Genomic DNA, 27506 nt, shown 5'->3' with positions numbered 1-27506 from the left:
CTCATTGCTTGTGTCAAAGACCTATTGAGAAGATAAACTGTAGTGTAAATTGCCTCAACCCAAAACTCCTTTGGAACACTCTTGTTCTCCAACATACAACAAGCCATCTCCATAATTGTATGGTTCCTTCTCTCAACTACTCCATTTTGTTGCGAAGTATAGGGTGTTGTGGATCGTCGTATAATTTTGTGTTTAGCAGAAAATTTTGTGAATTCGTTTGAATAGAAATCATCCCCACTATTAGACCTAAGAGTTATGATGTCACATCTTGACTCTTTTTCCACTAAACACATCTGATTTTGCTTTTAGGAAAAACACCAACATTTCCTCACTGAAATTATCTACAAACAAGAGAAAATACTTGGCACCAATGACTAATGTTATTCATTGGTCAACATGCATTTGCATGAACTAATTGAAGAACCCTCAAGGCTCTCCAAGCCTTTCCATTTGAAAAAAGAGTTATGTGTTGCTTCCTTGCTTGGCAAGCTCCGCAAACACCTTGTGTCTACTACTAGATTTCACATAAATCTTCAACCATCTTCTCTTGAGCCAATTGAGAGAGATAAGAAAGGTTGAGATGCCCATAACGCTAATACCAGGAGTACTGATAGTGGATGAACTCTTTGCTGCCAATGCACTTTCTTGAATACCAAGGAGTACTGATAGTGGATGAACTCTTTGCTGCCAATGCACTTTCTTGAACTTCTCTAGCGTCAACAAGTTGATACAAACCATGATCTTCTATGCCAATTGTAATGGTTTCTTGGACTCCTTGTCAACATTATGACACGCGTGTTCTCAAAATGACATCCAACTTCGGACAATGGTGAATAATCTGACTTACCCAAAGTAGATTGAGCTCCATGCCTAACACATAGTATACATTGAGAAAAATAAGAGTTTTCCCTCCAAGGGTTATTTCAACATTGCCTCTACCAACAATAGTGTACTCATGTCTAGCACCATAGATCATTAAATCTGAGAAAGCCATATACTCACTGAACCAATCCCTGTTGTGAGTGAAATGTCTAGATGTTCCAAAATCAACATACCAAGCAGAAGACTTTGCATGATCTATTGGTCTTTTGGCCATGAAAGCATAGAAGTGACTCTTGCTCAAAAATGCTTTGCGACATGAGCCTTTTGTTGAGACCCTCCCTGGTTGGATTTTTAATCAGCCAACCTCTTTTGTAGTGCTTCTTCATGTGACCGAGTTTACCACAATAGCAACATGTGATAGTCTTCAAATCCTTTAAAGTATCATCTGAAATTCCTTGACCTTTCCTTTAAGGCCACTTTCCTTTATCCTTCTCCTTGGTTACAAGGCCTGTTCCACATTCGATGTTTCATTGTTGCTACCAAAATACTTCCATTTTTCATGCTTCAAGAGGGTGTTACAAAAATTGTCAAACTTCATATCAACATTGGTAGATGTGATATAGAGTGTTTCAATGAAATGCTCATTAAAACATGGAAAGCTTATTAAAATAATATTATATCTATTCTATAATGGTCATCTTAGTTGTCGACTTAGTTGTCTTTTTAATTCGTTTAGTGTAACTATTGCTTTTATTAGAAGGCGTAGTTAGCTTTTTAGTTTTTTAGCTTTTTTAAGCGTTTTAGCTTTTTAGCTTCATGTTGAAGCTTTGATTGAACGGTTTGTTCTTTTTAGAACACCATCTTGTAATTCTCTTTATATACATTGTATATTCATGAATAAAAGCATTCAATTATTTTTCATGGTATCAGAGCGAGTCGATGGGAATTTTTAGGGTCTGGCAAATTTTTTTTTAAAATTCATAAGCCACTCCCTAGAATTTATTTCCAAAAAAATTTTAATCTATTCTGAGTTTTTCATGGATTTTTCAGCCCATTCTTTTCTGTCTGATGAAAAGACGTGTGTTTTTTCGCGGGCAATTTTGGGAGTTTTCGAGGGTCTTTTCTGACTTCGTGTTCGTGGATATGTTTTTTGTCTTCATGAAGGTGACAGTTCACATGTTCGTGGACCTGTGCATCAGAATTCTGGGAGTTCGTTTCTCTGCGACGAGAGGGCAAGGTTTTTTTTCGGTCACGTATTAGATCTTACGCAACATTGTTTTTGAAGACTCATGGCACGAATAGCACAACCTATTTTTGGTCGTTTTTGGCATAGAACGCGTTTTTTCGTGTTTAACCCTTAGTGTTTTGCAGATTTCGCGATTTATGCAACAACTCTGCAGGTGACCAACAGTTTTTTTTCGAGGGTCGTGTTTCTTTCATGGTCAGGTTTCTCTAGGTCGTGGGTTTTTCCGACGGCGGTGGCTTTTGTTTTGTCCGCATTTTTCTTCCCAACGCGATTTTTTTCACAACTTTTTGGGCACCTACGACATGTTTTTCATTCCTCGACAAGTCTCTTTATGGTAGCGCGAGGGTTCGTGACTAGTTCTTGCTTGTTCGCAAGCTGATCTTGCTTGTTCGCGGTCTCTAAGCTCGCGTTTTTGTTGACGGGAGTTATGTTTTTTGTGCCAAAAAATCGTGGTTCTGAGTTTTTGAAATATTTTTGTCTATGAAAAAAATATATATTTTGTAAGGTTTTCTAATTTTTTCCTAAAATTAAAAAAAAAAAATTTCAAGTTTTTCGTGATTTTTGCCCCTTCAAAAAAAAATATTTTGGGGTTTTTATAATTTTTTTCCTTTAAAAAATTAATTTGGGTTTTAAAATCTGTCCCTGAAAAAAAAATTATTTTGGGTTTTCTGATTTTTTTTTCAAAACAAATCATGGGAGGGTTTTTATAATCTTAACCTCAAAAATTGTTTGTGGGTTTTCAAGATTTTTTCCTAAAAATTTGTTTGGTGGGTTTTCACGATTTTTTCCTGAAAAATTGTCTGAGGGTTTTCACGATTTTTTCCTAAAATATTGTTGGTTGGTTTTTTTAATATTTTCCTCAAAAATCATCCGTAATTCACAAAGTTGATGTGGGATTTGGTTATTTGGTTTTTACCGTTTTTTCCGCAAAAACGATGATTTGTAACCTCAGATTTATGGGTTTTTCGAATTTCTCCTCAAAAATCGTGAATTCTCTTTTGGAGGGCTCCTATTTCAAGGTTTGACTGTTTTTTCTGACAAAAATTGTGGTTTGTTGCAGTTTGTTTTGGGTTGCACCTAGAGTTGCTAGGGCGAACATCTGCAACCGTGGTACCTTGCAGTCTGAGTTGCTAGGGCAAACATCTGCAACCATGGTATCTTGCAGTCTGTTTTGGAGTTGCTGGAGCAAATAGTGCTCACTGCTCTTCTACAAAAGCTTTTGCAGTTTTTGTTAAAATCGTTTTTGTTGCTCTTTGGAGGGTTTGCCGATTTTTCCTCAAAATCGCAGTTTAAAGCTCAATAATTCACGTGCGACAGTTCTATAATTCATGTGTGACATTACATTAGGTTGGACAACTTTTGGTACTCTTGGTCATTAACATTCTGCAGATCCTAGGAGGGTCTCCATAGCAGCAGAGTGTTCTTTGCATTTGTGATCAAAAGACCTGCAGTGTCTTCTATAGGGTATTGTGTACGATGACCATTAGGGAGGGTATTAATATAATATTATATCTATTCTATAATGGTCGTCTTAGTTGTCTTTTTAGTTTGTTTAGTGTAGCTACTGCTTCTTTTATTAGAAGGCGTAGTTATCTTTTTAGTTTTTTAGCTTTTTAGCTTTTTTAAGCGTATTATCTTTTTAGCTTCATGTTGGAAGCTTCAATTGAACAATTTGTTCTTTTTAAAACACCATCTTGTAATTCTCTTTATATACGTTGTATATTCGTGAATAAAGCATTCAATTATTTTTCAAAGCTCCTCAACATAATTACCACCATATCTTCTTCCATATTGCGACCAATAGCTACCAAGTGATCACATATGTCCTTGACTTTCATCAAATGTTCACACAAGAACATCTTCTCATCCATAATGATCGAGAATATATTGTTTAGGAAGGCCATGCCTTTATCGAATGTCTCGTGTAGATTTCACTGGTGCTTCCGATTCTCCACAAAGGTTTTCCTAGTGGAACCTCTAGAAGCATCTCATTTGTGACAGATAACTTAACAAGCATAATGGCTTCATGATTACACTCATCAAACTTGCCTTGGTCTTTAGCCACAATTATTGGTCAAGTTTCAGTACCAAGGAAAATCTTATTGAGGCATTTGTATTCGAAGATCATAAGTGTCTGTTGTTTCTAGGTGTTATAATTCTTGTCAATGAACCTCTAGTTGCCTTCCAACATGATGTTTGGCAATGAAGCCATCCCTCCCATAAAATGAAATCATGAAAAACAACGAAACTCACTGCCTTGAAAGAGGATCACAAAAAAATTTAGGAAAAAAAAATTAAAAACCTTAGGATTGCCAAAAAAAAGCAAAAAACTTGTTGCAGATCAGAGTTGCTCAAAAAACTCCACATTTTTATAAAAAAATACCAAAACATTGGTCTGCGATTTGCCAGAAATCCTAACTATTCTGAAAACCCACGATTTTGTTCAAAAAAATCATCAAAACTTGCTGAAAACCCAATGCCAAACCCTAGTTGTCATTGTACCCACAACTTTATCAAAATCAGTTCAGAAAGGCCTCAAAAATCTTGTTGAACAGGTTTAGAAAATGTTGTTGTGGCTTAAAACACCAATCACATGACATCTGAACAGCAAAAAATGCCATTATATTTTTAATTCATCAAAAAACTATGCAAAACCCATCACCCAAACCTCCGAGGAAATAATGGCAGAATTTTGCAAAAATTGAGCAGAGAAATGGCATGATTTTCCCAAAAAACAAGCATGATTTCCAAAAATACCCTTCAACACAAATGCAAGAGATCCTTGCATGATTTCAACAGAAAAATATGTGATTTTGGCTCAAAAAAATACCCATTAATTTTGAAAAATCCACCAAAAAGTACCCACGAAATTCTGCTAATAAAAACCCACAAATTTGTGGAAAACAAAATTCACCAAAAACCTTAGTACAAATCGTGCTGCGTCCTTTGATAAATCCTCTACCACGAACACAAACATCCAATCACATTCAATGATCCCAAGGTTTCACAAACCCAAGCTCTGATAACATATTACAAAAACTAATGACACAGAGAATGATTACCAAGATATTCAACATTAACAAAGGAGGGAAAGTCTCCTTAATAAGGATTACGAATGATTTATCCAATAAGGATAAAATTAACAACTCCAACATAAAAGCATGAAAGTCAACCATTTTTTGAAGGGTTTGAAGGACACTCGAAGGTTAGTCAAAAGTGATAAAATTATGAATAATGGCATGCACCATGAAAGTCTGTGGTTTGACATTAATTTGCGCTTGGCAGTGGGAGCTCCACCCTTCAAGCCAATCCCATATCACAACAAAGAGAGTGCTGAGAATGGTACCCCTTGATCCCACTTGAGGCATTGCCCCCAAACCCTGCTCTAGTTTTAAAAAGCAAAAAATAAAAAATCATTTTGCACCATGCTAGATTGAAAAGCAACATTATTTTATTCTTTTGAGTTTTTACTTTTTCCCAATTAAATCTCAAGTGAAGAACATTTATACTTTTGGTTTGCTAATTCAATCGCTATCCTAAGTAATGTTCTTATGATTGTAGCAACCTTCACAGGCTTCTCTAAGATACATGCACATGACTCCACATAGAGCTAGCAATCTTGGGTTGAGCAAGACAAGCTCCTTTCTACCATAATTCATGATTCCATACTGTGATTTTTGTTTTTGATGCCATGGATATTGTTGTGACATTTTCACACATTGCCCCATTGCAAATGAGGACCCCCACTTTTTGCTTGGTAAGTGTAGTTGTTTTAGCTTAGTAATCTAGCTTGGCAATAGTTTATTTAGTCTTTAACCTCTTGCTTGTGAGGGATGCAATGCCCTTGTCGTCAGGATGTGATCAAGTCAGCCAATCTAGTATCAGTCAGGTCCTCCTCTAGAATAGTTTGGGGTCTTCTCAACTCTAAGTGCTCAAGTAATGAATAAAGGTCAAGATGATCATTAGGTAATGCTTCACAGTGTGACCTTCAAGTTGGGACAAGGTATGAGTTTAAAATGCGATGAGCAATCAAACGAACAAGTGGACATCCTTAGGTTAGAGCGTAGAAGCGAGGATCAATCAAGAAGTGATGATCAATCAACTAGGATGAAGTGCTTGATGAGAATCAATCAAAGCCTAAGCAATGATGAAAGGAAAGAAAACACCAAGTCAAGCATGAGCAGGTCACTCTACACTTGGTGAAGTCAATGAATGACGAAGTAGGACTGATTTTTCCTTGAATTGCTCAAATCCCCGACCTAGGAGGTGAATGATGATTTTATCCCTGACTTGCCAGAATCCACGACTTGTGGAGATCAAATGCTTGAAGAGCCTTCAAAGCAATGGTGACTGAAGGCAATGCTATCTTAATACCTTGATGAATGATGATGAAGTTGCCTTGGTGAATTGAATGAGCAGATCTTGATGTTGAAAGTGAATGGCAACGATGAATTCATGACTTGAGATTATCCCTGACTTGCTAAAATCCACACCTCAAGCATGAAGATAGCAAGGTTGATCAATGAAGAAAAGAAGAAACAATGAACTTATTCACATCCTTAACTTTGAAAATGAAGATCAGCATGATATTGAACGCAAGTGGATAGGCTAAGTGTTGAAGTTGGCAAAATTGAATAATCATCAAATCTACCCTTCACTTGCCAAAATCCACGACCAAGGAAGATTCTATCCCTCACTTGCCAAAATCCACAACCTTGATCATGATCTTTCCTTCACTTGCTCAAATCCCTGGCATAAGAGACATTTTTCCTTCACTTGCTCAAATCCCTGGCATAGGTAGCATTTTTCCTTCACTTGCTCAAATACCCGGCATGGGTGACATTTTTCCTTCACTTGCTCAAATCCCTGGCCTAGGTGAGATTTTTCCTTGAGTTGCTCAAATCCCCAGCCTACCTAGGTGGGTGATGCTTGAATCCACGACCTTGTTAGGTCACCGAATTTGAGGCTGGAAATCAACTTTATCTCTGCCTTAGCTAAATCAGCAACATGGCAATGAGTGCTTGAAGTGATGAAGTGCTAAAGTCCACCATCTTGAGGAAGCAAGAGATCGTCCATGACTTGAAAAAATCCACGACCAAGAGCAGATCACAATGAAATCAGACTTGCAAAACTGAGAAATCAGACCTATAAAGTAGATAACAGATCTGATTCGCACCTGAAAATCAGAAATCAGGACATCTAGAGTCTATATTAGATAACATGTTTTTTGAAATCAAGATATATCTTATGTATTTGATCCAAGAATTCCTTTGTTTTTCAGTTCAAGAGCCAGCAGCTGGATGCATGGTGCAAGGAGGTGAACTTATCAATAACAGGGGCAAAGTTTACAAGTCAAGGCTTGGGAGGCTTGAAGCAGCATTCCTTTATGTTTGCCTCACAGGGTAAACAGAAAGAGTACAGAAGTAATGCAGAAATGAACAATGCAAGTACAAGATGAATACGAGAATAAGCTTTCCATTAATGACTCAGAACGCACCCAATGTCCATAGTATTATCTGTCGTAAACATCACCTCCTTCAATACCCGCAGGTAGTACAATATATAACAGCTGAAGGGGTGCGACACAACAGTCGCGACTCCAACTACCTACCCGTCGGCTAACTAACTACTAACAAATAACATTACTACCAAAACATAAGATATACGTATTTCTGGACAACATCATCCCCCCCAAAAAAGAAGTCGTCTCCGACGACTAACAACAAAAATGGAGACAATGCAACCCATACAAAATATACATCCAAGACAAAACTAAGGAGGGGGCTGAGGAAGCGTCCATGAAGTAGAAGGCTGAGATGCCGGTGTCTGGGCCGCCAAGCGGGCACGGAGCTCATAAACCTGTTGAATACGTGCAGTCACATCACGCTCCGCCACCAACAGTTTCTCCAAAGCCGTCTTCACCATATGCGCAGCTTCCAGTAACTCCTCTTTCGTATCCGCTGTCTCCGTCATACAGACCAATCGAGCTTGCAACAGGCTCCTCTCAGTAGTGACGGCATCCAACTCCTGCTGCATGAGGCTCCTCACACTCTGCTCCGCCGAAAGGCGAGTCTCCACGTCAGCCTTCTCTGCTCGGGCCATCTCAAGTTGCGCCAACAACTGTGCCCTCGTCACCATGTCAACTAAATAGGCCTCAAAGTCCTCCCCCTTCTGCTCCAAAGGCTGTGACCGTGATGGAAGTGGCATCTATGTAAGAGCGCCAAGGGGTAACTCAGAAGTCTCTATCGGTATCAATACTGCTGCATCGTGTCAGTATGAAGGTACCTCCTCCGCCACTAGAGGTGTAGCATCCCCCTGCTCTAGGATGGCAGGGACGACCTCTCCTGCCTCGTTCCCAACTGCTGGTACATGTGCCTTGCCAGATGAATCGTCCAAGTCTACTGCCTCAGCTGGAATCTCTCGACAAAGTGAAAATACAGCAGCTCCCGCGAGTGGTACCACTGTCATCTGAAATCGCTGAGTCAACCAACTCTCCATAGCCACTACCGACGGATCTGTACTAGGGATCCTCGGGACTCTCTGCATCTCTATGACCGGAGTGTGTCCCCATAGCCATGGGCTCCTCCAACAAGGAGGCAGAAACGGTCACCACTGCCTCAGGTCCAACAACATCCAACCGCACCTGAGGCTCCGTATCAACTACCTCCCTCAGTCCCTGCTCCTCATCTACCACTACTCGATGCGGCGACCCATCTGTACACGACTCCGCCATGTCTTCGGTAAGTGCCTCTGTGGCCAGGGTTGGTCCCGAAGGTGGTGCTCAACCCTACGGAGGTGATGCTACCTGCTACTGGATGTGGCCAAGTGCAACTGGCGTGCGGCTCTGCCCAAATGCCGAAATAGAGGTGCCTCCCACTCCAGATGACATCACAGGTGTGCCCATCGGTAGCAAGGGTGGGGCAAAAAGGACCCTCTCCTCAATTGGATCCATCCTCCCCTCCTCCATTGCCCTGCTGCTATCATCCTCCTCATCCTCTGGCTCCGAAGCCTCTGTACTACTACAAGTCTCCCTCCCACTATCAAGTTCCCCTGAGGCTGTATCTACCATCCGTTTTCACATCGCGGAAGAGTGCCCAATGTCAAGGTGTCTCCAATACATGATAGGAGGCTCACCTGGTGCCAACAGTCCATGCGGCCGTAACTCCAACTCTGCCTCCGGCACTGCTTCCCGTGTGGCCTCCAAGAACAATCCTATGGCATAATGGGGCATATAAAACGTGCGATGCTGCATCGTCAAGAACTCGCACATTCTCTCTGCTAGCAATGCAGCCCAATCGTACACAGTGCCGTTCATAAGCCCGTTCATGAGCATAATCTGAGGGAGGGCGATGTCTGACGCCCTACCAGATCCCATCAACCTGCTCTTAATGACATCCATTATGCACCGCCAGTGGCCTTCTGCAACAAAGGTCTTGCGCATTCCTCGTCCCTTCGTGGCATCAGCCACGCTGTCCAGCTCCGCCCTGGTCAAGTTTCTGGATACTAATTCAATCCAATATTCTTTCTCCTCACGCTTCATCTTCTTAGCCTTTAGCTCGATTTTCCTGCCCTATCTGCCTGGGATGCCGAACACTCTAGTAAAGTCCACAGCTTTGAAGGATATGGTGACATCCCTCCCGAGATACTCAAAAGTACTCGTCCGTGTGTGTATGTCAAAGGTGTCCACCATGAACCATACGGCACCCTCATACTCTCGGAAAGGAAACACGGGCATTCGGATAGCCCACTCTACTCCTGCCTTACGAAGGTTCTGCTTCACCAAATCATCGTCGAGTGTGTCCTGCCACCATTTCCTGCATTCAGACCCGTTCAGTCCCTCGAAGGTGATATTCTGAGGAGTCAATGTATTTTTTCCACTTGTCGCAGGTTGTGGTGTTTTTTGCTTTTTCTTCTCACTTGCACTGGCATCCATTGTGCTGCCTGCAACACGCACGCCTGACGACAGGACCCTGGTATTTCTATTCATCTGGCTGCTACTAGAGGAAGCCTGCAACTGCTTCTTCCAACTCTGTTTCCCAGCCGGCTCCATTGATTTCTCGTGTAACTGATTTCTGGTTATAGCCATGCGGTCTTGAAACACCTTCGTAACCACCTTCTTCGATTGTGCAATTTTGCCATCTCCGTGCCGCCGACTAGTATGCTCCTTCGTATGGCTAACTAATCTGAAAGCCTTGAGTGGAAGTGCGGAGACTACCTTCTTCCGTTTCTATGTTGTTGTGCAAACGTGTCTATTGTGTATGGCTGCTTACGACTGTGCTTGCGTGTGGCATGTGCGTTGTGCTTGCGTTTTTGTGCGGGCTGCATTTTTGTGCGGGCTGCGTCTTTGTAACCTAGGCCGTGTCTTTGCGTTTTTATGTTGTCGTGTCTTTGTGTTGGGCGTGTCTTTTGCGGTGGTTTCCACCACACGGTGGCTCCACCGCACGGTGGTCCCATCGCCAGTGGTCCCGTCGTCGGTGGTCCACCGTGGTTCTTCTTCTTCTTCTTCTTTTTTTAAAAAAAAAAAATTAAAATACTTTCAAACACCCTGATTGGAGGCTCCGTTCGGTGGTCCCGCCGTCGGTGGTCCACCGTGGTTCTTCTTCTTCTTCTTTTTTTTTTTTTAAAAAAAATTAAAATACTTTCAAACACCCTGATTGGAGGCTCCAAGTTCCCTCCGTTCATGGTAAACCTTCAATTTGGACCCATTCACGGCTTCGGTCACTTTGCGGTCGTCCAATGTCCACAGCCAAACCGATCCATTTGCTGCGACTTCGCGAACTTTGTAAGGTCCTAGCCACCTCACTTTAAATTTTCTAGGTTTAATTTCATTTCGCCCATTATATTTCAACACAAGTTGTCCTAGGGTGAACTTCATTTGCTTTAGATGCTTATCGTGCCACAACTTCCTCCTCTGCTGCGTTGTCTCGGTTGCCCACTGAGTCATCATCTGCTTCTCATCAAGTTTATTCAGAGCATAAAGTCGCTCCCTCAGGCTCTCCATATCACCTAGTCTATTTTCTATTGCAATACGAAGACTCGACACCATGAATTCGGTGGGCACCACAGCTTCCTACCCATACATAAGTTGGAAGGGCGTTTGTCCCGTAGTCACTTTGTACGTCGTGCGATAAGCCCACAACATGGAGGGTAACTTCTCTTCCCAATCTTCCCCTTCGACCCCGCACGACTTATAAATGACTCCTACAAGGATCTTGTTCGTGGCCTCCGCCTGCCCGTTGGCTCGAGGGTAGTAAGAACTTGACAGAGAATGGAAGATCTTAAATTCTGTCGTGAGTAACTTAATAACATGGTTGACAAAATGGCCACCTCGGTCACTCGTCAGCTGCATGGGGATACCATAACGAGTAATGATTTGCTCATAAATAAATCTGGCTATACTCACCACCGAGTTATCGGGTAGGGCCCGTGCTTCCACCCACTTAGTCAAATATTTTGTGGCTACCACGATGTATCTGCACCGCCTAGCACGACTGACTTTGAGTGGTCCGACAAAGTCCAACCCCCATCATTCAAATAATTCCTGCGCATGCGAGGGGTTGAGCGGCATAAAGTCCCGCTTCAATGGTTTCCCAGCCCTTTGGCACGTGTCGCAACCAACAACCCATTCGCGAGCATCATTATATAGCGTGGGCCACCACAAGCCCACGAGTAGCAACTTCCGCGCAGTAGTATCCGGTCCCATGTGTCCCCCTGCTAGCCCTGCATGCGCCTCTCGGAGAACTCCTGGCACCTCCTCCTCCATCACACATCTTCTGAGTATCTGATCCGGTCCCATCTTATATAACAGTCCATTGATCAGTTGGAATGTTCGACTTCATAAAACCAGTTTCCTTCGTTCTCCTGGTAGCATGCCTGGCAGGAAGACTGAAGTAGAAAGATACTCCCCGATGGTCGTGTACCATGGTGGCAATGCAGCAATTTGGAATAAGTGGGCATCTGGAAAATCATCGTTCACCCCTTCCGATGGTTCTCCTGACTTTATGCGTGATAATTGGTCTACTATCACATGGATTTTCCCAGGCCGCACGATAATGGTGAACGTAAACTCTTGCAGCAAGAGTAGCCATCGACTAATCCTTCCCTGAATTATCGGCTTGTTGACCAAGTACATGAGGGCTTGATGGTCTACGTAGAATGTGAACGGTGTCACCAACAGGTAGTGTCTGAATTTTTGCACCGCATAGATCATCCCCAATGCCTCCCATTCTGTTGTGCTGTAATTTTTCTCCGCTTTGGATAACAGTCTACTGGCAAAATAGACGAGATGATCCAACTCGTGATCTCCCACTTGGGCCAGTGTGGCACCAATCGCAAAGTTTGAAGCGTCCACATGGACATGGAACTCCCTGTCCCAGTTGGGGTAAGCGAGGATGGGGGCAGCTACCAACCTCGTCTTCAATTCCTCAAATGCTTCACTCTGCGGGATCCCCCAGGTGTACGACTCACCCTTGCGAGTAAGCTTGTCCAAGGGGTGGGATATTTGTGCAAAGTTTTTTATGAACCTCCTATAGCAGCCGATATGGCCTAGGAAGGACTTTACCCCAGTGACATCCGTAAGAGGCTCCATCTCCACGATCACCCGTATTTTATCTGCGTCCGTCTTCAGACCTGCTTTGCATACAATGTGCCCAAGCAATTTGCCTTGTGGCACCATAAATCGACATTTTTTTGGATTAAGGGCCAGCCTTGCCCTTCGGCATCTCTCCATGCACTCTCTGAGGGCTACCAAATGCGTATCTTGCCTGCTACAGATGGACCAGTCGTCAAGAAAGGCTTTTAAATTCCCTACCGACATCTTGTCAAATATGTGTAGTATAATTCGCTGGAATGTTGCAGGTGCATTGCATAGGCCGAATGGCATCCAGTTGTATGCATAGACACCATCTTCGACCACGAAGGTGGTCTTCAGTTTATCTTCCTCGATGATTGAGATCTGGTTATATCCGGAGAATCCATCCATAAACGAGTACATCTCATGGCCGGCCACCTCCTCCAGTATGATGTCCGTAAACGGGATTGGGAAGGGGTCTTTAATCGTAACTGCATTGAGACACCGGAAGTCCACACAAATCCTTATTTGGTTAGCCTCCTTTAATGACTATGGGCGACACCCATTCACTTGTTTGTACTTTGAAAATGATACCGGCCTCCAGCATTTTTTCTATCTCTTCCACCCACGCTGCATAGTTGCGATTCATCCGGTACGGTCTTTTTCGTACGGGTTGGGCTCCGGGTACCAACGGGATGCGGTGCACGCACAGTTCGGGAGGTACCCCCTTCAAGTCTTTATACGTCCATGCGAAGACGTCTTTAAGTTCCAAAAATATTTTGAAGGCCGCTGCCTTCAGCACGGAATCCCAGTCATCACCGACTAATATATTTCGTGGGTCCTCCTCCTTTCCCAAATTTGTTGCCTTCAGCTTGGACTCTTCAAATTGAATTGGCTTGTCTTTCTTGAACTGATGTGTGGGTGCCTCGTCCACTCGGGCTTCCCCCTCCTTATATTCTCTGTATTCCGAAGGGAAGACCTCCTTATCGACGGGCTCCTCTACCTACAACATGTTGCATTGAAAAAGTCCGTAATCCTCCATTTGCCAATGGAAGAGCTCGTTGAGTGAGCACACCTCACCTTCAGAACACTCCTCCAATTCGAGTACCCCTTCCCTGTTTGGCTCCATCGCATTCTTTCCTTTGCTTTCGTCGGAACCCCATTCCCATTTATTAGAGTCCTCTAAGTCCGAGTCGGAAGAGGCAAGCTCTTCGCCAACATCTTGGGTCCGTTGGTCAATGATATATTTCCGCCCTCCCTTCTCCATGGAGAGTGTATTTTTCTTCCAGTTACGGTTCACCCTCACTGTGATCAACCACACTCTCCCTAGGATGGCGTCATAGCCTTTCTTTTTCAAGGGAATAACTACAAAATCTAACAGGAAAGGTTGCGTACCAATTGTCACTTGTTGGGCCATCAATATGTCGAGTGGATTGATGTCGTGTTGGTCGGCTCCCACCAGATTGAATGTGGGTGGCCACAAGGTGGGTTTCCCTAGCCTCTTCCATGTCTCTTCCGGTAGTACATTCACCCCAGCACCCCCGTCCACAATGGTGTCGTTCAGAATGGTCCCAAGGATGCCCATTTCTACCACAACTGGGTGTCTACCACTGTTCAAGGCTAGTAACATCAGGTCAATCGAAGGGCTAACGAGAACCTCCACCTACGGTGCACTCGAAGGTGCTTGTGTGGTGCTTTGCACATTGCTGAGGATGGCAGTCCTCAAATGTGGCATGGAGTCTAGAAGGTCTTTTACCTTTATCGGCACCTCCATCTGCAAGACTTGCCCAATGATATTCTTTTCCGCTTTCAAGCGGGTTGAGGGACTCATCATCTCCGTGTTCTTCCGTCCTTCTGCCGCCATCTCCCGTTCAATGTCGGCCTTCGCCTCCCGCAGTCTCTCCTTCTCTGTGCGGGGGTCGAGATACGTTGCCTTCTTCACTTGCGCGCGAGTGATCGCCAATACTTCTTTGTCTTCGCCCGTCTTCTCAATATTGAGCAGATTCACCCCCGGCTTAGGACATTTTGTGTCATCGTGATCACCGAGGCCGCACCATCTACACAGGCTTTGGGGGGTTTCAATATTTTGGCACTCTCGAGCGAAGTGCCCCCATTGGTTGCAGGTCCAACATTGAATTATTGGCCGCCCCTTAGCGTCATACTGCATTCTGCTCCGATTATTGTTGTTGTTGTTGCCTATCCCTCCTCTTCGGTTACCTCTATAACCACCGGATGATGCAGTGGCGTCGGCTTGCAGCTAGGCGGAGCCCGCTGCTGCGGACAGTGAGGGTTGCTCTTGTGTGAAGAATACTCGGTTCCCTTTTGTTTTCATGTTGTAGGGACACTCTTTGACGGCGTGTCCCAACATTTGGCAAATTTCGCAGAATGCCTTCTTCGAGCAGGTGCCTTTTGTGTGACCTCCTTCCTTACATTCCGTGCACCACACGTCTTCATTTTTACTCGCGCTTCCTTTCGTGTTCTTAAATTCCTTAATCATACGGTGCATATCCTTTTGAAGAGCTTGCACCTTCTTACTTGATGATTCATCACTGCTGCTTTCTCCCGAGGACTCCTCTTCTGCAGAGGACTTGTCCTTTTTCTTCCGCGATGTTTTGCCCTCACTTTCCAAATCCATCGCGCGGTTGTATGCATCATCATATGAGGTGGACGGTACAATTTTCATCTTTCTCCGCAGGGATGACCGCAACCCTTCCACGAACCATCTCTTCTTTAGTCCGTCAGCCGGCTGGTTCTCCATCTTCCCCAATAACTCCAGATGTAGTGCATTTTGTTTGAAGTTTTTTGAAAGAAAGGAAACAAATGCCTTCCTCTAAAAACAAGTAGTAGTTAAAAACTGAATTGAAATCGCATTTAAGTTCAATATTCATACCAATATTCTATGGAAATAGATACATCAATCTCCAGACAATAGCTCAATTACAAACAATGAAGTCCTTTAACCCACTACTAACATACCCGGTGGCTGGAGGAGGAGAAATTGAACTTTTGATGGAGCATACAGCTAAGCAGCTCACTCAGAAAAAAGGTGCTTACTCAGAAAATTAGCTCACAGAGATCAGAAATCTGATCTTTTCCACTCCAGATTGCTGTCATAAGGTAGTTCGTTGGGGACAATGGGTTGGCAATGCATAGACGGAAGTTATCTGTTGAGTTGGGATATTTTATGAATTCCAAATCCTCAGTCAATATGGTCTGATATGAATCTGATTTTATGGTTTTCAGACCCCTTTAACTGCTGCAACCTTCACCAAAACTTGTTTGTTGTGTAGGAAATTGATTACCTAATAGTAAGGGCTGATTAGAATGAAGTATGTGTCTGAACTGAACTTCCAAGGTGTTGTAGATGGGAGTCGGCTAGCCAAGCAAGCAGCCACCTCACTCAGCCACCAACACCATTCCTTTAGTTGCTCCAAAGTCCTTCAAATCTCTGCCTTGTCTTCTCAGTCTGTCTTAATATGCTGATATAACCCTTGTGTAAAGATGGCTTTCAAAACATGTTGCTGATTCCTCCAAAGATAGTACGGCTACTCACACAAGCAAGGAGGAGGTCACAAAAACTTCAAAACTGATTCACCATAAGCTCAATGGAAACCCCTGATGTAGAATCTCTCTTCACACCCTTGGCTGGTCTCTCACAGCTGTAGGTGTGCAGCAGCAATGGAGGGCTACATCTCCAAGGGCCTCAAACCACAAGCTCCTCAAGGGAGGCAAGAAAGAGAAGTATTGTCAACATAACATCTTCTCCCCAAAGTTTGCCTTTTTCTGCTTCTCCTAAGCTACGCCCTAATTAGGGCTAAAACCCTAACATCCAAATGAATAAAATAATGATCACCTTTTTCCATATGAAAATATTCTCCTTTTGGAGCGCTCACCTTATGGTGTGTTCTTTTCCCACTTAAGTCATTCTTTTATCTCTCTCTTCCCCTTTTACTCTATCTCTAGGAATATAAACTTTGGAAAAGTGAAACTTTATATTATAAATGAGTTTTAGGTGGCCCAAGGAGAGATTATGAAATTCAATGTAGCTCAACTAGAGTGATCATTCTAATGCTCCGGCAAAACAAAAAAAGAGACCAACCAGCTTGGGTCCTCTATCCAATCTGTTAGTCTACAAGGCATTACAGAACCTAGCTCATTCAAAGGTGGAGCAAGTGACACATGTCAATTCATCAAATATTGTTTATCGTACCTAACCTTGATTCCTATTGGTTAGAGTTCAATAAAGGACATGTGTCCTATTTATTGTAATTAAATCGTTGGTCAAGCATTAAATGTTATGTAATGGGTTTAACAAACACTAATTAGGGTTTCTATTTTTCCATCTTGGCTGTTGATTTGGATTTGATTTACATAGCAATCAGTTAGCAAGTAGAGTAGAGTAGGAGGAGAAGGCAGAAATTGTTGCCAAGACTTTGTTGCAAGAAACATATTATTTTCATTGAAGATATGGTGAATTTCATGTGTTGATTCAACATTTTTGCATGGTCTTTATTTCTCATTTGTTTTATGTTGATTAGATGGATGGAAGTTATTGTGGATGGTTAATGGTTAAATTCGGATGTTCATACTACTTGTATTTTGCTGATTGCTAAATACTTTGCATGGTCAACTGAACTCTTTCCATAAGCTTAACTCTGATTGCTATTCACTCATTGATATGCATTACATTGATGGTGTCTATGTTGTTGGTAGTGATTTGAACATCATTAGCTCTCCTTAGAAGATCGCACCAACTTTGCCTAGTTGTTCCTTGCATGGCCAAACAAAGCATAGTTGAGTTTCACTGTCATTTATAGTCTCTTACATTCTTAGGATTAGATTAGCTTTCTTAACCCTTAATACCTTTTGCTATTTATTTTCCAAGTCAAGTAAACTTCCATGTTCCAGCAGCATTCAAGCATTCATGCAAAAGGTTAGTGCCCCTTGTGATTCCAGCAATATCACATCAAACCATTGAGCTTCTCCACATGTCAAGACCTGACATTTGAAACCTTGGAGTCGCCTTAAGTGATTACTTAGTTCAGCATTTGAGGAGATTTTGTTCAAGAGAGGATAAGATACCTTGGTATTTTATTCTATGTATTAAGTGCATAAAAACACATCAATGGATACCATATTACATTTGTTTTGTGCACCTAATTTCCTAAAACACTTGATAGTATTCATATATTTAAAAATGTTCTCTTTTAACTAAAATCTGCTTTTATACTCATGTGATCGAATATATTTGTGTATGCGATCAAAGGAGCTTCTCTTTTGATTAGTTTATTGCTTCTTCAAAGTTTAAAACCCTTAAAAATCGATATATTCATTTTTTTTCAATTTTCCAAGTTAGTCTATCAAGCCCAAGTCTGAGCAAAATCCAAGTCTTCTAACATAGTAAATAATAAACAAATCCCCTTCCTCACATGGGTGTCCAATCTGGCCCATTCCATGATGTTTGGAGACTAGACATTATTTATCCTCAACATACTTATACTACAATTACAAGACTTATGACTTGCAAGGTGAATGGCACACCCAGTCCTAACACAAACATTGTAGTTGAATCCATTTCAAACTAACATTGACTTGAAGACCAACATGGTAGCTCCCTCAAATGTTGATAAAATTTTAAAAGTTTGATACATTGTATGAGCTTGTGTTTATATTTTAAGTAGATATGTTTGAATGCTCATATTTTTTAATTTCAAAGTTCTTAATTTGTTTAAGTTATTTTTAGTTTACCAAGTGGTTATTCATGTTGTGTAAATAATTGTGACAGGTATCGCCAATTCAATCATTAATCCAATTTTGTGAGGGTAATTTTAGCTATTTTCTATTCATTTGTATTTTAAAAACTCAAATATTAATATATATATATATATATATATGCCATCTCCATAATCTAGAAAAAAATTGCAATCCTTGAAACCCCATCCCCCATCCCCCAAACTCAAAGAAATACAGCATTAAGTTGTTCAACCAAAAACAACCTTAGTTTCAAAGCACATTTGCCATAAAGTGAAAGATCCCCAAATAGATATAACAGGAAAACAGCACTATTTTTCACAAACTTTCAAGATGAGTGTATTAAAATCTGCATTTCTTTAACCACTGAAATGTCCTAGGCCAAACTTAAATTATTTGTTCACTTCACAGAACATATACATTCAGCTTGGAAATAAATGCTTCAGTCAGAAAAGGAAATAGAGACAATCTGATGCTAAACATATTTCATTCTTTTATTTACTACAGACTTTTGCGATCACATTAACCAGTGACTTTTATGAAGAAACAGATATACAAATCACATTTAACGCCCAGGCTCTAATGGTATTCAATTATGTTTGTTAATTATTAAGACCCCTATCACAAATATTTGCTTCTCACTGAACTGGCAGCTACCCTCAATTATCTTCACATTCCAGATACCATTGAAATGTTCTATATCAATACTTTCCTCTGCGATAGGTTCTACAATTTCCTGTGTGATTGCAGCTGCCCAAGGATGGCTATGATTGAGGCTCCTTTGAAGTGGTGTCAGTTTTGCAGCCCTCGATATCAATCATGAACTCTTCAATCTATTTGAGTATGATGTGTCAGCTTCCCTTATCTATGTTGGAATAGTTCTCACGGCACAATCTATTTCTCTAATACCCCACGCATGAGTCAATAGTTCTTTACTTCATTAAATCGATTCAAATAATCTTCTCGGGCCTCAATAAAATTATACCTCAAATCCCTTATTTTTATTGGCTATTCAGTATGATAGGAGCTGCACCATGTGATTAAATTCGCACACTTTAATATGCTTCCATAAAATAATCAAACCTCCTCCACATTAAAGATCATAGATATATTTCCTTCGGCAAGGTTACTTTTCAAATAATATATCGTTCATGCCAAGACCACAGAGTATGACCCCGATATAACACAGATAAAATAATCTTTATCTTACTTGGCTCTTGATACAAAAATACTAATCACCACGACTTTATAAAATAAATCTCCAATATTGAAAGAGCCGCAAGTATTAGAACTCACCGTAATATCAGAAATTAAACGGTCTAACTCCCATAATATCTCCTAGCAAAACTTCTGTATTTATTCAGCAACAATCGCCAAATTTGTCTCCAAAGGAGACTTTACAAATTTGCGCAGATGTAGACTCTAGCACAAATCCACCCCTTAGGAAAGAGCCAAGTTTTCGTCCAACCCTTCTATAAATTCCTGAAGGTTTTTGTCTCCAAAAATCATAAAACATTTATCAGATCCAAAAGTATGTCTAATACATCACATGAACCTCCTTATAAAGATCACCATGAAGCATCTAGAAGATAGGCCGACTTGATATAACTAGAGAAATATATTATATATTTAATAAAGTGACATTGTAATAATATTTTATTATTATTTAATTAAATTAATTAATATTAAGTCATCATTTTGAATATTTTATTTATTTTTTTGACAGCTTAATAAAAATCAATTTAATTAATTGTCACCTTAAAAAATGGGGACATTACATAGAGGTTTCTATTCATGAAGTCATATTATTAAACAATGTTTTCAAAGCCAACATAAACACTACAAACATGTGATACATAGTTTAATAAAACTTATACAAATCACAAATCCGGCAAAGCATCTACTGCAATTAATAAAAACTTTCAATCAATGTCAATAAACATAAAGGTTGTCATGCTATTATTATGTTCACTGTCCAACATGATTTTTTAGCATGTCACGATGAAAATATCAAATCATTTTTTATTCGTTATTCTTATTCTGGTGTAATATGTTTAAAGTAGATAATAGTGTACACTGATAGAAGTGCATTTGATGGCTTGATTAGTTTGACCCATTTAGATTTGAATGGCTGAAGCTAAGTCTAAAAAGTTGATCAACAGAAATTTCAAATATTAGTCCATTGAAGCATATAAAGGAATAATTTATTATTGATTTTCAAATGACCAAAGTGGTCTACAAAACCATACAAAGATCCATGTAAAAACAAATCCAGAGTGTGCCTCTTCCCAACTATTAGATGCTGTAAAAGTAAGATAAGATCAAAAGAATCAAGATGGTTCAAGAATGAGCAAGAAATGAAAGCTTCAATTTAACATCACTCTAGCAAGGAGAGGTGATATGGTTTTGGCAAAAGGGCAATGAAAAAACTGTGAATTTGTGCTAGTGTCCATGTTAAAAATGGGAAAAAACTGTAGTTTCTTGATTTCCGCGAGTACTGCTATTTAATATTTATATGATTAGTTTCTCTTGAAGTCTTATTGCTTAAATCCACGTGATTTGAGCCCCTGTTGATGGAATAGTCATACCCAAGCAAACTCAAATTGTAATTGTTCCAAGTACTTTGTTGTGGATTTCTCTTTTGAAGTAAAAAGAATCCTAATCAAGTTATTATTTCAAAATATAGATTTTTCTCTTTATTGAATGAATGTAAATTTTATCAGAAACTAAAGTGCCCTACAGGCATACAATATAATTAAAGAAAAAAGTACCTTGCTCAAGTTGCTCAATACGATGAATTAATGAAGAAATGTTGTTAGCACTATCCCCCATGGCTGTTCCAATAAACACAATATGCTAACAACATAAGTTTCCCCAAAATATTGCATAGAAAATTTCCTAGATGAGTAAAGAATGATTTTGTTCCATGCATATTAACAAGCTATTTGATCTTGTACCTTACACATTAATTAGCTATTTGATCTTGTTCTTTACATAATAATGAGCTATTCTGATGTCACAAAATGAAAAACATAGCTATACTATCTCAACAAGGGAAAACGAGCAAACACATTTGTAAAATCACCATGGTCTCTTGCATATAAAATCTATTAACTCCACGACAAGTAGAACATCAATAAACATGAGCATGCAAGCAATCCTCGATAGTTGCCAATCCCAACTGAATGGCATACATGAACTCTCTTTTAATCTGTTACCATTTTTTGTTGGAAGACATTAATTTTATTAATATGACACAAAGCAAATCAAAATACACCAGTTACCAATGTACCATTTGGTATCCATTATCTTCCTACAGACCAAAATATGTATTGCTTCCAAATAACTGAAGAAGTCAAAGGCCCGGGAATATTGATAATTAAAAAAATTCACAGCATTCTAATGGCTCCTAAAAGTGGAATAATTAATCTTATTAAATCCTTTTTTCCCATGCATTAAAGCTTAATGCTTCTATTGGAATCCAACATGATCTGAGCACTGATATTCATAAAACTGCAACTAATTCTTCCAAAACTTTGATAATTTATATAATGAAAACATAGATAACCAATCTGAACTCTTGGTTAAGGTTAATACTATAGCATTAAAATAATATTGCAATATTGATATAATGGTCATTTTAGTCATTTAATTAGTATTTAGAAACTTCTGTTTATGTCTTCGTCTTTAGTTAGTTTTAGGAAGTTTCTTTTTTGTATTTTGTGTTTCTATTCTCAACTGTTTCCATTATGGAAGATTGTCTTGTAGTTTTCTATATAAGGAATATTCCTCTCCTTAATTAATTACAACATCGAACAATCAATTATCATTTCATTGTATCCGAGCAGGTTTAATTTTTGGCCTTTTTTTAAAAAAAATCATGGTTCTTACCTAGAATTTTTTCCACAAATTTTTTTATTGTTTTTTAATGAAAATATGTGGTTTTTTCAGACATTTGTTTTGCTCGATTTAAAAAAAAAATTGAAGGACTTTTGTAAAAAAATTGTGGGTTTGTGTTTTATCATGAAATGAAGGGTTTTTTGGCCATCCTTCTGTTCATGGGTTTTTTCTCTGCCAGAGGGTTTTCTGATTTTTTTCCACAAAAAAATCATGGAGGGTGTTGCTATTTTTTGGGTTTTCTGATTATTTTCCAAAAAAAACCATGATGGGTTTTCTGATTTTTTATTCCACAAAAAATCATATAAGGGTTTTGCTTGATTTTTTCTATAAAAATCGGGGAGGGTTTTGCATGATTTTTTTCTAAAAATCATGATCATGGGGTTCTACCGTTTTTTTACAAAACGAAGGTTTTTGCCCATTTTTTCACAAAATCGTGTGTGATTTCAGTGTCACATCGAGGGTTTGACAATTTTTTCCAGAAAAAGGTGGCTTCTTGCAGCTTGTTTTTAGGTCACACCTAGGGTTTCTAGGGTGAACAATGTTCTTTTGCAAAAGTTTTTGCTTTCCGACCTGTGAAGTTTTTGATTGATTTTCATATAGCTTTGTTACTCAACATCATTTTGGAAGGATTGTGGTAAACTTGGTCATATCCAAAAGTTTTGTAGAACCAGGGAGGGTCTCAGAAGCAGGCTCATGCCACAGAAGCCTTCTATGCATTTGTGGCCAAATGACCTGCAAATTATGTCACATCTTCTATAGTGTAGTGTTGTGAGGTATTCACACATCGCCCCATTACAAATGGGGACCCCACTTTTCGCTTTTTAGGATTAGCCTTTTTGCTCAGTCCTAGGTTGTCTTAGGGTCTTAGCTATTAATCTTTGCATTAAAGGGATAAAATTTCTTGAGTGGCCAAAGAATTCATCTACTCAGGTGGAAAGGAATTGAATGAGAAGTCTCCCCTAGGGTCACTTTTGAAAATTAATTTGACATGGACATTGAAATGACTCAAGAATTGAAAGTTTGGATGAATAAAGTATAGCCAAGGGCGAATGTCCTCCCAAAGGTCCCAGAGCAAACTTGAGTCCTGTCCTCCCTAGGGTCCTAGAGTAAAATTCATGCCTTGTCCTTCCAAGGGGCATAGAGCGAAAATTAACCATTTAATCTTGTCCTTACTACGGTCATTGAGCAAACTTGACTTCGTCCTTGAGAAGGTCTTTTAGCGAAAATGATATATAGGGGATATTGGGTGAAATTACAAGTCTTGTCCTTGCTAAAGGTCTAGAGCGATCTGCATGCCTTGTCTTTCCTGATAAACAAACTAGAAGGTGCCTTGATCTGACCTTTTTTCATATCTTAACCCTGTCCTTAGGTCAGTCACCAAGCGAACTTGATCAATATAAGTCATGTCTCTACCACGGACACAAAGCGAACTGTCATATCAGTCTTGTCCTTGGGAAGGACATGGAGTGAGCTTGACAAAATAGGAGCTGTCCTTAGAAAGGACATGGAGAGATCTGTTTGTTTTAATCTTGATCACCTAAATGGCATGAAACGAATTGATGAAAACATACATTACAAAGATCAGCAAATGAATTTTGATCATATAAGTCTTGTCCTTAGCAAGGACAATGAGCGAATTTTGTGAAGTGATGTTCCTTCCAAGGGTTTGAGAGCGAACTTTTTCATGTACCTTGCTGACCTTCTAGAGAGAATCCATCAAACCTTGTACCTTGCTGGCCTTCCAGAATGAAATGTCTTATTAATCTTGTCCTTGAGCTGGCCATGAAGCGATTTGAGCTTGTCTTTGGGAAGGTCGGTGAGAGAAGTTTATCTTTTGGTCTTGTCCTCACAAAGGACACAAAGCGAAATTCATTTTAGGGCCTGTCCTTAGGCCAGTCATAGAGCAAACTCCCTGTTTAGACCTTGATCGCTCAAATAATGAAACAATTTAACAAAAAGTGTGCCTTGCAAACGTAAGCAATCAAATTTGACATATAGGTCCTATCCTTGGGAAGGACAGAGAGCGAAAATTTCATTTATGCCTTCAAAGAGCGAAATCTATATTATAGGTCTTGTCCTTCCAAACGACATTGGGCGAAATCATTTGCATGCCTTCTCCTTCCTGATGGTAGACCGAACTAGAATGTGTCCTAATCTGAACTTTGTTTAGAATCAACCTTGTCCTTAGAAGGGTCATAGAGCGAAAATGTCATTATAGGTCTTGTCCCTACCTAGGACAGTGTAATGAACCCTTTTCCACTCTAGTTTGTTTTGGGGACCGTTAGCCTATTCCAAAGACCCATGGGCTAGTCGAAAGCAGAAATTAGGGTTTCCTACCTCTGGGAGGACGTTTCTGCATTTTCAAAGGCTTGCATGTTGGAATTTGTCAGTTTGGGTTCTGGATTTCTTCTGGGTTTTCAGAAAGCTTCACAGTGAGGGTACATGCATAGCAAGTTCTGGAGTTTGATTTACTTACTATTTTTAGTAAGTGGAGGCAGAAGCAATTGAGTTATCTGGGTTTTTCTGGGTTTTTTGTGAGCTCTAAGATGGTATAACATGCAAACCAATCTGAGGACCTTTTCAAGACTTACTATTTTTAGTAAGTGTGGCAACTGCTCAGAATGTGGTAAAAATCACTTTGAAAACACTTACTATTTTTAGCAAAATGCTATTTATAGTAAGTACTATTTTTGGCAGGGGGGTTTCACAACTCAACTCAGTGGCTATTTCTGGCAGTATTTTGGCAGGATCTTGTGTTCACTCAGATGACTATTTTTAGCAGTTCAGTTCAAAGCTCCAACTCAGTTCAGTTTTTGTAATTTCCAGCATTTCAGTCCCTAGCTCAATTTGGCAATAATCAATATTTGAGGAGAAGGTATTTTTAATATATTAATACCTTAGGCATAAAGTTTTAATATTTGATTATTTTATGGATGGACGAGTTGTTGGTGTCTGTTTTATCAACTACCAAACATTAGGATAGGATACCGGAGGCATTCTATCCTCTCCTGAAAAATCACTACTGATTCCAAGGTCTATATGTGCGAACAAGCCACTTTAGTGGAATAGCTTCTTGGGTAGTGTATGCTGAAATTTCAAGGGGGACTTACGTTTAACAAGTATCTTGAACTGCTGGACTTAGATGGATTTAGCAATTTAGGCTCTTCTTTTTTTGGGGGGGGAATTTTCTGGGATTTAGACTTTCAAAAGAAAGGGAAAAAAAAGGATAGGTTTAAGAAGGCTAATCTAATCCTACGAACTCTGGAGACGGTATCAACTGGGTGCTCTCAAGAAACCAAACCTTGCTTCGCCACACTAGGGACAACTACACAAGGCCGGTGCAATCTTCAATGGGTTGTGCTTATGATCGAGATGTTGGGATACACAGGGGATGGGCTCATACTAACTTTGCACGGTAGAATGGAAATCATCCATTTACCAAAAGTATGAGCGGAGATACACCATCAATTGACACTTATCAAATCCTTCATTCAAATTAACAACAATGAAAGCAAATCTAGATTAATTTTAACTAAGTGTTGAGGCAATTGAAACCATGCAAATCATTCAAATAATAGAGATTACAAAGCAGCGCACATGCAATATATTATCTGGAAATGACCTTAAGCAACAATACATCAAAAACCTCACACTCTCCAAATGAGAGGAGGTAGCCTTAATATAGTTTTTCAATAATAAATGAACAGTCGAGATCAAACAGTGATCAAGGGCCCAGATTGAAAGCTACAAACCCTAATTAGGGTTTCCTAAAACTAACTACCCCCGACCAATGAGAAAATTACATTTGGGACACTTGTCCTTCTTGCTAAATATGAACCATCAATGAAAATAGAAGGTTGTTGCATTGTGAAGTGTGCCCTTCTAGAAGCTTTTGGATAAGTCAGGTTCATCGAACCTGGATATGCTGACTTGGAGCGATCTGATTGGTTGGAAAATGACGAGGCACCACCTCAACGTGTTGGATGTCTTCCTTGAATTCTCCAATTTGTGTCAAGAAATCGTCTAAGTATGGAAATTTGATTCCTTCTTGTCGCCATTTGATTCTGCTTGGGAGCTTGTCTTTTTTAATTCCTTCAAGAGATGAAATCCTTTAAGAAGTTGGAAGTTTAACTTCTCCATATTTTCACCAAGTCTGAGAACTTTTCTTTCTTGATGCCTTAAGATTCTTTCAAGTGCCTCGAATTTGGAGAAGAAATCCCCTCGTGAAGTTTTTCTCATACTTAGCCAAATTTTGGCCCTCTCTATACCCGGACGAACCTTGCTCGTGGTCCCGTCTTCAATTCTGAATTTGGCTTGAAACTCCATTTGTGTTTTCTGTGATGATCCTGCCTTCAGTTGCCAATTTATGTTGCGTGGTAGGAGGGTAAAAGCTCTAGATAACCCCTTGCAAATATGAAATGATGGGATCAAGTTGTTCAGGCATTCGCTATGATCATGTCCTCCTTCTCGATACCCTGACATTTGGAGAAGAATCTCTCCATGCCTTCATCATAACTGAGGAAACTGGAATTTTCTTTGTGAAACATTTCCCATACTTAGCCAAATTTTGGCTATCTTCATGCCCGGATGAACCTTGTATGTGAACTTGTCCTCAATCTTTCGTTTGGCTTGAAACTCCAACTGCGATCTCTATGATGATCCTGCTTCTAATTCCTCTGGTGACCTGTAAAACCAAAGGAAAATAAGTTAGAAATCTATCTTGGATTAAAGAAAATCGAGGCTGCGAACGGCTAAGTGTTTGGAAAATTTCACTTCATTTTCATACTTAGCCATGAGAATGGGATTTTCACATGTAAATTCTCCAACCTTCAAGATAACTGTGATCACAATCCAACTCAAAAATTCAGGAGAGATTCAATAATTCTTCCTTATACTGGTTGTCTTTCTCCAAAAATCTGTGAAACTTTTGTCAAAAAAGTTTATCCAACTTCCAGCAATATCCAAAACTTTCTCCAAATGAACTCCAAACTGAAAGTATTTTACTATGCTCTCCTTAATATTTTCAAACTTCTTGGTGTAGAAATGAAGTTTACAACGAAGCATTTGTAAATAAAGTTAAATCCTCAATCAAAAACCCTTAAAATCTTCCAAATCATGTTTCCAATTTTAACTTCATTCTTTTGGAAAGTGTCGCCATGTTTCCAAATTCGAAGAAAATATCTTCCAAAAGTTTCCAATTTGGCTATAAGTTTGAAA

At 39.9% G+C, this 27506-nt stretch overlaps 1 protein-coding gene across 5 annotated transcripts in view; it reads right to left on the bottom strand.

The window, feature by feature from the left end:
• The window catches only part of LOC131066247 (uncharacterized), a 226552-nt gene that overhangs the window by 182079 nt on the left and 16967 nt on the right, over window positions 1-27506 (bottom strand). For 4 of the 5 annotated variants that reach the window (XM_058000963.2, XM_058000964.2, XM_058000961.2 and 1 more), the window contains exon 2: window positions 21161-21223. In XM_058000963.2, coding sequence (XP_057856946.1) covers window positions 21161-21221 — 61 coding nt within the window. In that variant the 5' untranslated portion in view covers window positions 21222-21223. Of the gene's footprint in view, window positions 1-21160; window positions 21224-27506 lie in introns of those variants that run through there. The other variant, XM_058000966.2, reaches the window with a different exon arrangement.

The sequence above is a fragment of the Cryptomeria japonica genome, chromosome 5, assembly GCF_030272615.1.
Source record: "Cryptomeria japonica chromosome 5, Sugi_1.0, whole genome shotgun sequence".
NCBI lineage: Eukaryota > Viridiplantae > Streptophyta > Pinopsida > Cupressales > Cupressaceae > Cryptomeria > Cryptomeria japonica.
Note: the sequence above shows the minus strand (reverse complement) of the source record. Positions and strands in the feature narration are given on the sequence as shown.